Source organism: Phascolarctos cinereus, unplaced genomic scaffold (assembly GCF_003287225.1).
Source record: "Phascolarctos cinereus isolate Bilbo 61053 unplaced genomic scaffold, phaCin_HiC Scaffold_7;HRSCAF=346, whole genome shotgun sequence".
Lineage (NCBI taxonomy): Eukaryota > Metazoa > Chordata > Mammalia > Diprotodontia > Phascolarctidae > Phascolarctos > Phascolarctos cinereus.
Window position 1 is genome coordinate 70,989,957 of NW_027556180.1, and position 16,628 is coordinate 71,006,584.

Below are 16,628 nucleotides of genomic sequence, written 5' to 3' on the forward strand. Positions count from 1 at the left end.
GAAACTAAAGCCTACCGGGGTGATACCCAAGGTCACACAGTAGCATAGCTGGGAATGGACCTAGATCTTCAGACTCTAAATCCAGTGTCTTTCCCACTGCAGTGTGTTATCATATAACTGAGTTTGCTCGTTCATGAGCATAAAGTTCATCCTTCTTGTCATCCTACTCTACAATGATGGTGTGAGGATGCTATATGTATTATTATTTCCATGTGGATAATTCCATTTTAGGAATATAAACATCTTTAACAGTATAAGATACACTTACTGGATTGACAAGACCTCCATACCAAGAGCAAAGCAAAGTATTCCTTAGGAAAATATAAGCCCCTCTCCTAATAAAATGTAAGGTTTTTTGGAGGGAAGGACTTATCTGTGCCTTTCGTTTTTGTATCTCCAACACATAATATGTACAAAATGCTGATTAGTTTGGACTAGCCAGCTTCTCAGCCCTGGCCACAATATCCCAGCCCTATACTTAGGTTCTTAGGATGGGTCAGTGGATAGAGCACTAGCCCTGAAGCCAGGAAGACCTGAGCTCAAATATGGCCGCAGACAGCTCAGACATTTAGCTGTGTGAACCTGGTCAAGTCACTTAATGTTGTTTGCCTCAGTTTCCTCATCTGTAAAATGAGCTGGAGAAGGAAATGGAAAATCATTCTAATATCTACCAAAAATACCCTAAAAGGGGTCACAAAAAGTCAGACACAATTCAACAAATTTATGTGCTATATCAAATCAGGACCTGAAAAGATCATCTGGAAAGTTAGCTCAATACTCATTATTCAAAAGTTAAGTGGGTTCTCACCTTCCTCAACTGGTTTAACAATTAACTATTAGACATAATTCTCTAATATACATATATATGTATACTTACACATACATACATATATATGTATACTTACACATACTATAGATATATGTATACTTACACATACAAGATATATATATGTATATATATACATATATATGTATATATATACATATATATATACATATATATACATATATATATACATAATATACATATATATACATATATATACATATATATATACACACACACACATATATTTCAATGGGGTTAAAAAATAAAAATGCTTGTTCTAGATGAACAGTGCCAAACTCCCACCGGATGATGGGACCACATAGGACAATTTTCCATAACTATCTCCCTTTTTTTTCACTTTGATGACAGATTCTCTTGCTTTTTCAGTCAGGGGTAGACACTTACATTATGTCTTATAATACATTACTTTTGTCTGAGTCTTATGTTAACATTTTTTTTCCAGATCAAACAGAAATGACCATTGAGGGACTGCAGCCCACAGTAGAGTATGTGGTTAGCATCTATGCTCAGAATCAAAATGGAGAGAGTCAGCCTCTGGTTCAGACGGCAGTCACTAGTATGTATCTTACTTGTTTTTCAGTTTCAAAGGTAAAATTCTGTCTTTAGGTATCCAAAAGCCCTGTGCCTATTTCTCCTACTAGAAGCTGTCTGCTGGTTCACATCCTCAGCCAATCCCTCAGCAGACAATTTTCTTTTTCAGTGGCGCAGTAGTACACTTGTGAGGGAAACATCGCCAAACCTCCACACTTAGGTGCTATGCTTCAGATTCCTTTTGCTCAGATGGCCTTGGCAGAACATGATTTGGCTTTAGCAAATCTACAAAATGTTTGTTTGTTTGTTTTTTTGTTTTTTTTGTTTTTGCCAGGACCTCATTTTCTATGTCTGGATGGTAAAAATTGAATTTATGTGCTCCTCCCTCCATTTAGCAATAACATGTAGTAAATTTAGTAGTAAAATGTGAAGTATGTGTTAAATGATGTCATTGAAAACACCCAATAGAGGAGGGGGTGAAGAACTGGTGTTGAAGAAGTATGTGTAAGAGTCTAAAACTCACTTTGGAAATCATCTTTACCATCCTCAAGGCACAGAAAAAGTTGGTCTGTAAAACTAACACCACATTGCAAAAAACGAAAGAATGAAATAAGAAGAATTATTACTTTGGAATTAAGTAGATACATAAAATCCCAATTGTGGGTACATTTTGCATGGTGTCTGGGTTTCTCATCCATGTGCACCTGGCTTTTGTTTTAGTTTTAAAGGATAACAATTTTTTAAAAAATTTTTAAATCAGAAAAAAAAGAATTTAATCTTTTTAGAAACTGTCAAGTAATATTCCATTTAATTAATAGTGGTTTGTTTGATTGGAGTTAATTTGTTAAAGGAAATGGTATCTGCAGAACTGCTTTGCATGTTATAAAATGCTTATTTCCCTACTTGCTTTTCCCATAACCTCTCACCGTTAATTTGCCTAACAGACATTGATCGCCCTAAAGGACTGGCATTCACTGATGTGGATGTCGATTCCATCAAAATTGCTTGGGAAAGCCCACAGGGGCAAGTTTCCAGGTATAGGGTGACCTACTCAAGCCCTGAGGATGGAATCCATGAGCTATTTCCCGCCCCTGATGGTGAAGAAGACACAGCAGAACTGCAGGGCCTCAGGCCGGGGTCTGAGTACACAGTCAGTGTTGTTGCCTTGCACGATGATATGGAGAGCCAGCCCCTGATTGGAACCCAGTCCACAGGTATACCTTTCATTGTACCACTCAGGTGGTCATGGGAACAGTGGCTTTATGCCCTGCTAAGTGAAAGATACTGCCGTAAATAACTGGTGCCCATCTCAGGAATTTAGAAAAAAAATAATAAATTTTTAAAAAAAGAGAAACCTCCTGCAAGAACAGGAATTGAATGTTCCTCTTTGGAGGAGGAAATGGTGGACTACCAGGATGCTTAGGTGAGATCAAAGACAAATAGGCCTAATACAAGGAAATCTCAGAAATGCATGGCTTGTGCACAAGACCAGGAGCTAAAAGCAGCAGACTAGAAATTGGTGCTTTGCTTCAAACTAAAATATGTGGATTATTTCCTAAATCATGTTTCCTTGTGATTTGCCTTCACTGTGTTTGTAAAGGCCTGGCATCATATCTGCTTACTGTTTTCTTTTTTAAAAAAAATGGTACTTGACAGCAGCATCTTTCTGAGACAACAAGGGTAAGTTTTGGGTTTTTTTCCCAATAAATAATCTGCTGGGTGTTTGATCACTTAAATCTCCTTAAAGGAACATTGATTATATGCATGCAAAATAAAAACATATAAAATTAAAATTTTCTGGAAGCCATTGGAAACATGGTTGTTTTCCATGAACAATTTGTTCCTTTCTGCTTTATGAACATAGAAACAGAGAAAGCTTGTAGGTATGGTCTTGAGGTGTTGTGAAAATCTGGGCTGTATTGAATTGGCCCCTGAGTCCCTCTGTCTGAAGTCAATCAAACTAGCTTGGATTGAACCATAGATAATGCTCCAAAGTTAGCCAAGAACTCTCCATAAGAAATGGAAACCTTAAATGTTCTTATATATTTAGAAGTGTGGGGAATGACTCTACAATTGATTGATTATTATCTTTACACACCAATAAAAAAGGGGGGGAATATGTGCCCCTCAATCAGTTTGGCTTGAGAGATACATGGACTGTAGGACCTATTGGGTCTGTCTAAGAGCGAACACTTCTTTATGAGAAACAGAACCCAATGACCAGCACCCAAGACTTTTTTTCCGGTAGCTGACAGTTATCCTTGCTGTTAAGATTCAGGGAAGATGGAAAGAAAAGTCACTTATGCTCTAACATGCCTTTTTCTCGTGGTCTTTCTTATCCACAAAATTTACACATACTTCTCTGATAAAAAAAACCCCCAACAATTTCACAAGAATGATCTGTTATGTCAAGGCTGCTTTATACTTTTCAGAGATCCATCTATTTTGCTTCTTTGAATGCTTATGACTGCCTGTCCCCTGGTTTCTGCAAAGTAACCTCTAACTAATGATCATCTTGACAGCTATTCCTTCACCAGCCAACCTGAAGTTCACTCAGGTTTCTCCAACCAGCTTCACAGTACAATGGACAGCACCTGATGTTCAACTCACTGGATACAGAGTGCGAGTGACACCTAAGGAGAAGACAGGACCGTTGACAAAGGAAATCAACCTTGCTCCAGATAGCACCTCAGCTGTGGTGTCAGGACTGATGGTAACTCATGTTGTTATATCTTATCAAGAGTAAAAAAAAAAATAAAGGATAATTCTTAATTCTGTTCAGCCCATACCAAAGAGGTAAGGATTAAATTTTATGATAAAGCTAAAACTGTATTACATACAATCCTGAGATGAAGGATAGTTCCTACACACATTAATTCTATTTAATTGATACCTATATTTTTATACCAGCCATTTCCCAATATACCAATCACCTCTGAACCTTCTCATGACATAAAACAGTTTAAGCAAAGCTTGCTGATCTCTAATTAGTACATATGATGGCTAGGCAAGATTCCATATGCATCATCTCCCAGTCCTTTACTCAATGTAGGGAAGTATTACATACATTCTTAACTGCAGTTCATACTAAATAGTATTTCTTCAGGGGAACATTAGCATTTCCAACCATATATGGGATATCAAGCTGAAGATAATAGAGAATTCTGGATTATTGGCTTCTCAATTCAACTGATTCTCTTCCCCAACTATTCCCTCATCCACATTATCTCTAAAAAGATGAGAGAGCCAGCCTTTAATTACATTCATGGGCTAAATGCCGATATTCTGATGATGAATTGTAAGAACTTTGCCTCAAAAAAAGGACAGACTTTGTGACTAGGATGTAGCCATCTGCCAACAGCGTCAGAGCGAGTGATGTCCTATTGGCACTCATATTCCTTTACCCTGCCCCCATTACAACTTCCTGTGGGTACAGAAACTGCAACAAAGATATTATTTTGCCAGTAGCAGTCACAGAATTCCAAGGAAAGGGTGTTTTTCTGGAACCTGACTTTAATCATTTCAAGGAGGGAATCGAGGAAAGATAGGCAGGAGAAAGTATTTTCCCTACCCTGCAATACCCCGGCCCATCCACTGCTGATACTCACCAGATCATGAAAGAGTGAACCATGTATCATCATGTATCTCTATGGCCAACCCTTCAAGTGTATGTCTCAAATATTTAAAAAAAAATTTAACCTACAGTTGATATTTCCAAAGACTCTAGCTTCTGGGATAAGAACTCATTATTTAGCAAAAACTGCTGGAAAAACTGGAAAATATTGTGGCAGAAACTACTAGGCATAGACCAATATCTTACGCCCTATACCAAGATAAAGTCAAAATGGGTATGTGATTTAGATATAAAGACTGATACAATAAACAAACCAGGAAAGCAAAGAATAGTTTATCTGTCAGATTTATGAAGAACAGAAGAATTTATGACCAAACAAGAGATAGAGAACATTATGAAATGCAAAATGGATGACTTTGATTACATTAAATTGAAAGGGTTTTCCACAAACAAAGCCAATGCAACCAAGATTAGAAGGGAAGCAGAAAAGTTGAGAAACACTTTTTACAGCCAGTGTCTCTGATAAAGGCCTCATTTCTAAAATATATAGAGAACTGCAACAAAATTTTAAGAATACAAGTCATTCCCCAATTGATAAATGGTCAAAGGATATGAACAGGCAGTTTTCAGACGAAGAAATTAAAACTATCTATAGTCGTATGAAAAAATGCTCTAAATCATTATTGACTAGAGAAATACGAATCAAAATGACTCTGAGATACCACATCACACCTATCAGACTGACTAACATGACAAAACACGAAAATGATAAATGTTGGAGAAGATGTGGGAAAATTGAAACACTAATGCATTGTTGATGGAGTTGTGAACTGATCCAACCATTCTGGAGAGCAATTTGGAACTATGCCCAAAGAGCTATAAAATTGTACATACCCTTTGACCCAGCAATAGCACTTCTAGGGCTGTATCCCAAAGAGATCATAAAATGGGAAAAGGATCCACATGCGCAAAAATATTTATAGCAGTTTTTTTGTGGTGGCAAAGAATTGGAAATTGAGGGGGTGACCATCAATTGGGTTATGGCTGAACAAGTTGTGGTATATGAATGTAATGGAATACTATTGTGCTATAAGAAATGATGAGCAGGCTGACTTCAGAAAAACCTGGAAAGACTTATATGAACTGATGCTGAATGAAATGACCAGAACCAGGAGAACATTGTACATAGTAACAGTCACATTGTGTGATGATTGACTTTAATAGACTTACCTCTTCTTAGCAATGCAAGGATCTAAGACAACTCCAAAAGACTCATGATGGAAAATGCTGTCCACATCCAGAGAAAGAACTATGGAGTCTGAATGCAGATTAAAGCATACTATTTGCTCCCCTTTTCTTTTTCTGTTTTGTTTTGTTTCTTCTTTCTCATGGTTCCTCCCTTCAGTTCTGATTATTCTTTACGTCATGATTAATGTGAAAATACGCTTAATATGAATGTACAAAATAGAGCCTGTATCAGATTGCACGCCATCGTGGGAGGGAGAAGGAGAGAGCAGGGGAGAAAATTCAAAACTCAAAATCTGATGGAAGTGAACGCTGAAAACTAAAAATAAATAAATTAATTATTTGAAAATCTTTTGATGTTTTTGTTTGTTTTATTTTGTTTTCCAAAGATTACAATGTTCATGCTGACTGTTAGTGTTCCTGTGGTTTCCTTTTTGTAGGTGGCGACTAAATATGAAGTCAGCATCTATGCTCTCAAGGATGCTCTGACCAGCAGGCCGGCACAGGGCGTAGTTACTACTTTGGAAAGTAAGTAATTCAAGCTTTCCTGTGTCCATGACTATGTAGGAAATAGAACAAAGAGACGAAAATAGCAACTAAGTCTGTAGGGGCATGATACTCAACTGTGGTGGAGATGCAGGCCTTCCTGAAAAATGAATTTCTTTTGAGGATGATACCTTTTTTCCAACATTCTACCTCCCCCCCCCCAAAAAAAAGAACTTATTGGCATATACAGTAAAGTCTCTTAATAATGCTGCAGGACAGGGCCAGAACTTATCTGATAGGATGCTTATTTATAATAGACTTTTGTTTTAGTAATAGGGTGTATGTGGGGGGTAACAATGGGCATGGGGAATGGAGATGTTTTACTCTCTGGCATATCCAAGAATACAAGTGCATGATTTGGTTTCTGTTGACAGCTCTGATGATAACTAGCTTCGAGACCTTAGGTGCAAAGAATTATGCCCTTACTATGGCTCCATTTTTTCATCTGTTTAAGGGGGTCAACTACCTATTTCAAAGGATTATTAGATGAATCAAATGAGTTAGAAGATGTGTGGCATTTTGAAAAGAATAAAAGCCAGTATATCAATGCGTGATATTATTAATTTTAATAACTATTCATTATTCCCTTGGGTATAACATTAATAATAATGGAATATTGTCATAATAGCAGGATTCAGAAATGCTAATGTTGATTTCCCTTTTATAATGACTAGATGTTAACATCACAATCGTAAGAGGCCAACATTATGCTCCTAACGATGGAGTCTTTGAAATACTTATAATTGTATATAGTAAGAAATAATAAGATATGCTTTTAAAAAACAACTCCAAATCATCATTTTGTGGATACAACAGCTACTTACAAACCATATACTTTGTTGTCATGTAGATGTCAGTCCTCCACGTAGGGCCCGTGTGACAGATGCCACAGAGACCACTATCACCATCAACTGGAGAACCAAGACAGAGACTATCACAGGCTTCCAGGTTGATGCTATCCCATCTAATGGTCAGAGTCCTGTTCAGAGAACTATCAGCCCAGAAATCAGAAGCTATACCATCACCGGTGAGAATTAAGGGCTCTTGCTTTACTCTGATCATTTAAAAAAATTTTTTAAAAAGCTTATTTTGGAAAACAGAAGACACTTTATGTATTTTTCCATGAATCTAAATTTAATCTATAAGATGCTCTTCAAAATGGAGTTTCCAAGGTAGCCAAGTATTTGTCAAACTGGGAAAGAAGGGAGGCAGTTTTAGTCTCTGGTTTTTCTAATCAATAAGGCATTGGCATTATTTATTAACCAATACTATTCTTGAGAGGCAGCCTAGACCTAGATTCATAACTCTCCTGAGACATTGGCTGTGTGACTCTCCACAAATCACTTAACCTCTAAATGCCATAGATAACTTTTTAATACTATGAGCTGCACAGCAATTGATGACCTGCATTGTAGAAGAAATCCCTTCACTGAGATTTCCCTGCACCAATGAAAATCACAATTCTGGACCAAAAGAAGCAAAATTCTGCCATAAGCTGATTCTATTTCCTTGTTGTCTTAGAATAATTCAATTATTTTCTTTATTATGGACTTCTTTTCTACCCTGGCCACAAAAGCATGACCTCCAAAACACTGGTTTCTTGTATTATTGATCAGAAGAAGGGAACTAAACCTCAAGTCTGGATATTTTCCAACCTCATCCTTTCCTTCTAAGGCACTAGGCATGCCACTACTATAATAGAAACGGGCTAATTAGTGACATGTAGCTCTTAACCCTACCTTTTGTGGTCAGGATTAATAGAGTCGACACTACAAATAAAGACATGAACTTAAACAAGAGAGCAAACATTTGTCCAGAGAAAGCTGAGGAAGTGAGGTCACTTTCACCTCTAAAATTCTGATTGTTTCTGTGAGAAAAAAAAAAAGCACTTAAATATTAACCCTGTCAAAAGGATCTCCTAAAGGGAAATTTTGGTTTTTGTTTTTCCTGTTTGGGAAGGATTACCAACTTATATCCCCAGTGAGGTTCTTTGCATTTATGATTTTCTTTTGGGATATAGCCCCTAATAATTCATATAAATAATTCCACCCAGTTGCCCAACTTAAAATGGCTCTCCATGTGATTACTTACTTGTTTAAGGAAAAGAGAATGATAGAATCCATATAATCAAAGGAATTTTTGTTTTTCATTATAATGTAAGAACAGAGACATTTTTTAAAATTTAATTTCTAGGTTTACAACCAGGCACTGATTACAAGATTCACCTCTACACCCTAAATGACAATACCCGAAGCTCACCTGTAGTGATTGATGCTTCAACTGGTAAGCACTTTTTTAAAAAACATGGAATGATCTCTTATTTTGCATTGAACTTTAAACAATGAAGCCATATATGCACACATCTATAGTTATCTATATGTATAATTAATTAACCATAATATGCCCATAACAGCTTGTTACTCCTTCTATATACCCTTTTGATCTTTGACTATTCGTCCATCTCTATCCTAGGGAATATATTTTCTTTTTTCATATTCATAGTTAGCATGGAAACTATTCCTCTGGTTGAAAACTTTTATAGTTTTCCCATTTGCTTTTATGTGCTAAATAAAGTGAACTTTGGTGGTGGTGGTACTGGCAGGCTGGATAACTTTTTGTATTTTTTATAATTATATATGTTTCATTTCCTTAATTATTTATGGAAAACTCCAATATCCATCCTTTGATTATGGTTAAGCAAATGGAACTGGGAAGGTGACTTAATTTTCATTCAATGGCTATTCGTTTTTTTTTTTATTCCAACTTTGATTTCTTTCAGCTGTTGATGCACCATCCAACCTTCGGTTTCTCACGACCACACCTAATTCACTGCTGGTTTCATGGCAGCCACCCCGAGCTCGGATCACTGGCTACATCATCAAGTATGAGAAGCCTGGGTCACCTGCCCGAGAGGTGGTCCCTCGACCTCGTCCTGGGGTCACAGAGGCCACTATCACTGGTATGTCTCTTCTCCAGTGGGAATTTTCTACCTCACTCCCCAAGACTCTTCACATAGATAGGAAACCTTTAAGCATTTCCTTACAGACACGCTAGGGAGGGACTTTTAATAACATTATTCCTCCGGGACATTGATGATAGAAACTTACAGGGTCAGCAGCCACTATCTGGTTTCTTCTAACAACATTCTACATCTAAGAGCAGCCCTAGATTCTGAAGCCACCTTTCTACACTGTGTAGAAAGTGATGAGTTGAGTAAAAAGCTACCATGTCACTTCCATCAAAATGGCAACAATTGGATTTTTTCAAATCAAATTATTTATAGTAACCTAAAACCAGTCTTTTTAATCCCAGATGAAGGAATTTTCAAGTTTGAATGGCTTAACGCCCTCATGTTGTTGTACGAGGTTGAAATAAATGATCTCTATGCACTAAGCATCCAAGCACTAAGGTTCCAAGGATAATTATGATAAAACATAGATATATTATCCAGAAAATTATTTCAATACCTACCCACAAAACATCCTTTCTCCTTCACGTACTGATCTAACATACTGATCTAACTACTGAAAGACAGATGTCAGTGCCATCACTATATTTTTTACAATATAGGCGTTGGTTCCAACTACTTACTCTCCATATATGATATATGTACCCAGTTATTTACATGTTGTTTTTCCCATTGGAATGTGCATCCCTTTAGAGCAGGAATTGTGGTGGGAGGAAAAGTTGCTTTCCTTGTATCCTCAGAGCTCATCACCCTGCCTAGCATATAGTAAGCGTTAATAAATGCTTGTTGACTGCCTAACTGGTTCTGAATAATTAAGGCATGGCAGCCCACCCACACAAATATCAGTTCGTGGCCATGATGAGAATGGTTTTCTGGATGCACAATGTGTTCTATTCTAAAACCTCTGGGTGAAGTGAACTGAAATACAGAGAAGTAGCATATCCCACTCTCTCTCCATGACTATTAAGTTTTGAGCTCTCAAGCAACATTGAAGTTCTTATTACATGATGATCTGAGTGTCATCTTTGATAGTGAACTCAAAATTGAGCCTCTGCGCATTGAGAAAACTGGCTGAACATGTAGAGTACCATTGCAATGGATTTTTCCTACATCCCAGTCACCAGTGTTGGGAGGAGGCCTGATGTAAATTAATCAGGTTTTTTTTGTTAAATGTAAGATCACAGAAGGAATCCTAGAAGCCATGTAGCCCAACTCTCTCATTTTTTCCCCCTTTTATATATGAAGAAACTGATGCCAAAGGAAATTAAGTGACTTGCCCAAGGTAGTAATTGGAAGCAGTCAGGTTTGAACTAGTGAAAGTTCCAGTTATTCTCTCAACTGTCCTATGCATTATTGACAAACTAAAAAACTAATGGCCCCATTAGAATCCCTTACATTTATTTATAATTAAGTCTTCTAATTTCTACAAAGATTATTCAAGAACTTCCATGACATTCAAGTTTTATCTTTTTGAACAAGTACTACAATTTTTTTTTCCTGAATTCAAGGAAGCAAACATGTCTGTCTCATGAAAAAGAAATATGCAAAGATGCCTTGATATTCTTCCAAGTAGAAGCATTAAAGTAATGATTCACTAACATTCATTTGGAAGCAGCTTCTGTGTTCTATAGGCCATTCACTATGCCAGGTGTTTTACAAAAGAAATGAGTTATAGTCATCTAACTAGAGGTCTAGCCTTCCCCATAATAGCATGATCAAATTAGATAATAGGTAGAGCTTTGCAAACAACCCTCAAGTAAAGGTTAGCTGTTATTATTATCATCACTGTGTGTCACTGAGTACCTAAGCCTGCCTGACTCCATTTGAAATTCCTATAGTAAAGCAAATATAACACTGGAAGGTTTGTTTCCATGAAAATTGTTTTGTTTTGTTTTGTTTTGTTTGAGAAGAGGATAACCTGATTGTTTTGTTCTTCTACCAGGTCTGGAACCAGGTACTGAGTACGTCATCTATGTCATTGCCTTGAAGAATAATCAAAAGAGTGAACCATTGATTGGAAGGATAAAGACAGGTAAAGAATGCATTGGTTGTCAGGAGAAATTCTAACCAAGACTAAAAGCGAATGATCATGTTGGCAGTACGAAAAGACCGCATCTAACTTACTATTTTTTAACAGCATAACTTTGATCTCTTTTTCCCTCTCAGTAACAGCAATTGTTCAACTATATTACAGCTCTTTTTTTCTCCTTTGCAGCAGGCAGTATAAAAGAAGTTGGTACTGACTGTAAAAACAAATTCAAACAAAATCTCTTAAGTAGCTTGGCCCTTTAAAGCCTAGTATCAAAATTTTAAATGTTAAAGAAATGGATAAAGATACTGCCAAATCTTTATTCTTTTCTCTCCCTCTGAAGCCCTGGTGTTTGATTTTCCAGTTTGTTTTCTGTGAACAAAATGTTTCATTTATGTTTAACTGAGAATTTTTTTCTTTTTTTTAAAAATTGACTTAAACATATATTTATCTAGTTTACTATTTGAATCCATGGAAAACCAATAAGCTAAACCTCGCTAATTCTCATCCATCATATATTGACATGAATAACCTGAAATTACATCCTTTCAGATGTACTTCTCAAATGAAAAAAAAAATATGATGCATCTTATAGCCCCATTCATTATGTTTCTAAATTTGAGAAGATGTAGCTTCTTTGGGGTGCAGGGGCTCATAGCTTTGTCTAAGTGGTATGAAAAATTCATACTAACGCTTTTTCTTTCTAAGCTATAAAGAAACTTTTGGGAATATCGTAAAGATTTCTCCCTGGAAAAGTGTGCTGTGATTCTGAAAGTTGCTAATTTATGAGTGGCTTTAATCAGATTGGAAAACAGTCTGTAATTATTGCTTGATTTGATAAAGATTAATGCTGCTTTTTTTTTTTTCGGGAGCTTGATATGCTTTGCTTCTAACCTCTCTTTGGCTAGATGAGCTTCCCCAACTGGTAACCCTTCCACACCCTAATGGACCAGAGATCTTGGATGTTCCCTCCACAGTTCAAAAGACCCCTTTCATCACAAATCCTGGGTATGACAATGGAAATGGTATACAGCTTCCAGGCACTACCGGCCAGCAACCTAGTGTTGGGCAACAAATGATCTTTGAGGAACATGGCTTTAGGCGGACTACACCACCCACAGCAGCAACCCCCATAAGGCATAGGCCAAGACCATTCCCACCGAATGTAGATGAGGAGATTCAGATTGCTAACATCCCCAGAGGGGATGCAGATCATCTTCCATATCCTCATGTTCTTGGGCTCAATCCAAATGCCTCTACAGGACAAGAAGCTCTCTCTCAGACTACCATCTCTTGGACACCATTCCAGGAAAGTTCTGAATATATCATTTCATGCCATCCCATTGGCATTGATGAAGAACCTTTACAGGTAATTGTTTATTCTCTTGTCATTTGCATTGTGAGATTAAAGAAGGTATAAGCCAAGTGATTTAACCATAGCTTAGTTGACTCCTTGTCATGAGACCTAATTCCAAATGGCTTCATTCCCAGAAGCCTTTGAGAAGATGGCATGGTTAGGATCTGGCACTTCCCCCAAGTCTGATCGTATTGTGCCTTCCCAACATTGAACCATTAGTCTTAAATGAAGAGAAGGAATGAAGCCATGATAGAGTTGTTGAAGCTCATCAAGCTAAATCTGTGTAATTCTCACATATCTAGGGGTCTTGATTGACAGGTCATTTCAAACCCTATGATTCTGCCTGAATTTGCAGTTATTCAGGAATGAGTAAAATACTGTCTCTGCAGTAAGCCCATGCAGGTTCCCACTGAGACATCCATGAGAAAGAAATAACAAATCTTGATGTCCTTCCTGTGCATACGGTCAAGGTTAAAATGCAAAAGCAGCCTGAGGAGGTGTTACATGTGACTCTAATAGTACCAGAAACTTCCCTTACCTATAAAGTTTCTCTTTCTGGCATCCATTTAATATTCTACTCTTGTCTTTTCCCCCAGATAAAAGAATTGTTTCCTTCGTCAAATTTTCCTAGCATACTTATCTCCTTTGCCCCATCACACTCTACTTTGCATTTGTTGTTTCCCATGTCCTCTCTCCCTAACAGAATATAAGCCCTTTATGGGCAGGACTGTGGTATTTTTATCTTTGTACTCCCACCCCACCTCCACCCAATTCCTAGTACAGTGTTTTAGACTTAGGAGGAGCTTAATAAGTTTTTGTTCAATTTTATTGACTATTTGATAGGGTTAAGGGTGTGAGGAGGTGGGCTTGTTAGGATACATAGAAACGTTACAGCCCATACTTAATAGCAGAAGTCGATAGCCATTACCCTTATGTGGCCAGGAGACATGGGACTTTGCTAATGTGGTCTCTGCCACAGAGTCTGGCCCTTCTTTCTCATTTTGCTAAACTATGCTTTGGTAGCAGCATTGTGGGGCCCTACTGTCTCTAACATTTTGAAGAGGGTGGTTTAATTTCAAGTAGCTACTTATTGTTTCCCCTGTTAATTGTGAGCTCTTCAACAATAGGGACTGCCTTTCTTTATATTCCCAGCGCTTAGCACATCATCTGGAACACTTAATAAGTGTTTATTGATTGACTGGCTAACTGCTTGAAATAGACTTTTGGCAAAGAACCCTAGTAAGGCAAAAGGAAGAGATTTGTTGGGAGGTTGGCCCAAAAGACAGCAGGTTCCATTAGAGACAGTACTAATTCTAGAGTCAGAAGAGCTCAGTTCAAATTATGCCTTTGATGTTTATTATCTAAGTGACCATGGGCAAGTCACTTAACTTTCCTGGGCCTCAGTTTCCTCCTCTGTAGAATAAGCAGTTTGAACTAATGGGCCTTTAAGATCCCCCTAGAGACCTGCGATGCCATGACCTCATTCCCATCCTCTTCTCAGCATTGCCCCATCCCCGGCCCTTCCATTCCCCTTCTTCCCTTGTTTACATGTGAGGGTGGAGTGACTATTCCTTAGGAAAGGCCACATCTATTGCTTACTATAATGCTTCTCCCCCACCTTGGATTTACTGATAATTACAGTTCAGAGTTCCTGGAACTTCAGCTAGTGCCACACTGACCGGCCTTACCAGAGGGGCTACCTACAACATCATAGTAGAGGCACTGAAAAACCAGAGGAGACACAAAGTTCGGGAAGAGATGGTCACAGTGGGCAACTCTGGTATGTTTACATTTACAGCATGTGGTCAGAGTACTTTCCTTTGATCAGTACCAGAGACGTTCTTTCCAAAAACTTTTTAAAAAAAAATCCTTTTGAGTATCAGTATCCACATGGATTAAGTTGAATTGGGGCAAAGAACTTAACCTTTCAAGTGGATAAATCAACTTTAGTTTGATGATATTTTCCCCCTGCAGATGTCCTCTTTAGGAATACATACATGTATAAAATATCAGTTCTAAGATACCTCCCTTTTAGGAGGTCTTAAGTTACCTTTAGGATGCTTTCCTCATTTTTTAGAAGTGAGGTTAGAGTTTCCTATAATTGAACAGATCTGAAATATTTGTACCTGGCACAAAATGCAGCTCATGCCTTTCTCTCCAAAGCATGCTGTTTTCTTTTAGGAAAGTTTTATTTCTGTTCCGATTATATCAGCAAGACTACTGCAGTTAGCTGCTGATGGGTTCAGCACTTCTCTGAATTACCCCTAATCTCTCTTTTAACAAACTGGTTATAGCTAAGCCTCTCTTGGCAGCAGTATGCTGGACATGAGGCCAGGAATATTCAGAATTAAGAATTCTGAATCTTCTAATATTAGGATTTTCTGTACTGTACAACTGAAAGTATTAAGTAACAGATCTCTCGAGGAGTTATGGTTTACTGAGGGCCAGTTTGGTTTCTAAGCTCTACTCTATTTCCTCATCTAATGGATGAGAATACTGCTTTAGAAGTCATTCATACTCCCTATGAATTAAATTGAATATTTCTGAAAAACGAATTATAAATTTTGTGTATATAGTTTATCTGAAGAGTATGCATAATACTTATCTAATGCCTAATATTTATTCCCAGTAGAATTGTCACTGGAAAGGCCTCTGGACTACCATGATGAGCCTATCATTTTCTGAAATTCGTTCCCCCAACTGTGAACACAAAGGAATTTTAACTCCTAGCTGTTTTCAGAAAATTGGAGTCATTGTTGATAGTTCCAGATTACTTCAGTTCTTTTTCCAATTCCTTCAGCCCAGTAGCCGCAGCTTGGGTTTTAGCCAACTTTCCCTGGCTTTGAGAACTTTCAGACTTTCTAGCTGATGCCAAAAATTCAATTTTTTTTCCCAGGGTGATGTCTTTTTAAATACTAGGCACTTCAAATAACCATTGCCTTTTGATTCATTCCTTGTGAAAAGAACCATAGCATCCCCAATTTGAATCTGAAATCATAGTAAGTTTGTTTCATACTTAGTGGAGAATAACTTGGAATATATTTTGTTTACATCCATCACTTTAGCTTAAGCTTTTAAGGAGATTCAGGACCGGGTTAACAACCAGACTCAAATGTTATTACTTTTGCCTGCGTCTCTCAGATTCCATTTCCTTTTATTGGGACGGTTTCTTTTGTGAGCTGCCATAGCATTAAAGGTCTCGATAATGTTCCTATCATGATTTATTCAAAACTGACTTGTCATGCAAGGGATGCAATTTTACTGAAATATGTTCTACATTCTACATTTTCTAGCCTGGTCATTCAAATGTGTGGCCACTAGAAATGGAAAGGTATTATGTTTTCCTTGGAAAAAACCATCAGTGCTTATCTTTGCCAAATCCAAAGAACATGATCGGAAGTTAATGCTGCATTAGAAGTGAGAATATAAGCTAATTCAGATTGTGGTGCTTGATTAAGCATTTATTCTTTAATGGTTTGAAACACACCCATAACTCATCTGTTTTTATCCCCTTTTTCTCCCTGAACA

At 37.4% G+C, this 16,628-nt stretch overlaps 1 protein-coding gene across 12 annotated transcripts in view; it reads left to right on the forward strand.

Moving 5' to 3' along the window:
- FN1 (fibronectin 1) overlaps positions 1-16,628 on the forward strand; it is an 83,579-nt gene that overhangs the window by 59,870 nt on the left and 7,081 nt on the right. For 2 of the 12 annotated variants that reach the window (XM_021002740.1, XM_021002745.1), the window contains 10 exons: positions 1,293-1,406; positions 2,326-2,595; positions 3,904-4,094; positions 6,641-6,728; positions 7,597-7,773; positions 8,940-9,029; positions 9,526-9,705; positions 11,657-11,746; positions 13,006-13,112; positions 14,742-14,880. In XM_021002740.1, coding sequence (XP_020858399.1) covers positions 1,293-1,406; positions 2,326-2,595; positions 3,904-4,094; positions 6,641-6,728; positions 7,597-7,773; positions 8,940-9,029; positions 9,526-9,705; positions 11,657-11,746; positions 13,006-13,112; positions 14,742-14,880 — 1,446 coding nt within the window. Of the gene's footprint in view, positions 1-1,292; positions 1,407-2,325; positions 2,596-3,903; positions 4,095-6,640; positions 6,729-7,596; positions 7,774-8,939; positions 9,030-9,525; positions 9,706-11,656; positions 11,747-12,651; positions 13,113-14,741; positions 14,881-16,628 lie in introns of all 12 variants that reach the window. The other 10 variants (XM_021002735.2, XM_021002738.2, XM_021002736.2 and 7 more) reach the window with 5 other exon arrangements.